At 78.5% G+C, this 260-nt stretch overlaps 1 protein-coding gene across 1 annotated transcript in view; it reads left to right on the top strand.

Moving 5' to 3' along the window:
* ARHGEF17 (Rho guanine nucleotide exchange factor 17) overlaps nt 1-260 on the top strand; it is a 55,852-nt gene that overhangs the window by 456 nt on the left and 55,136 nt on the right. The window contains exon 3 of the mRNA XM_077762269.1: nt 22-237. Coding sequence (XP_077618395.1) covers nt 22-237 — 216 coding nt within the window. The remainder of the gene's footprint in view (nt 1-21; nt 238-260) is intronic.

Genomic DNA, 260 nt, shown 5'->3' on the forward strand with positions numbered 1-260 from the left:
GCTGCGTCCGTCCCGGGCCAGCCCTCCCGGCGCGTGTCCAAACTGGCGTCTGGGCCCCCGGCCGCCCCCGCGCAGCCGCGCCCGCTCCGCAGCCTCTCGCCGTCCGTGCGCCAGCTCTCCCGGCGCTTCGACGCGCCGCGCCTGGACGAAGACCATTCGGGGGCCCGAGACGGGGGCGTCTCCCCCGGGGCCGCGGAAGAAGCGGCGGAGGGTGCCGCGCGCGGGGCCTGGCCCAGCGTCACCGAGATGCGCAAGCTCTT

Source organism: Crocuta crocuta, unplaced genomic scaffold (genome assembly GCF_008692635.1).
Source record: "Crocuta crocuta isolate KB4526 unplaced genomic scaffold, BGI_CrCroc_1.0 scaffold306, whole genome shotgun sequence".
Taxonomy (NCBI): Eukaryota; Metazoa; Chordata; class Mammalia; order Carnivora; family Hyaenidae; genus Crocuta; species Crocuta crocuta.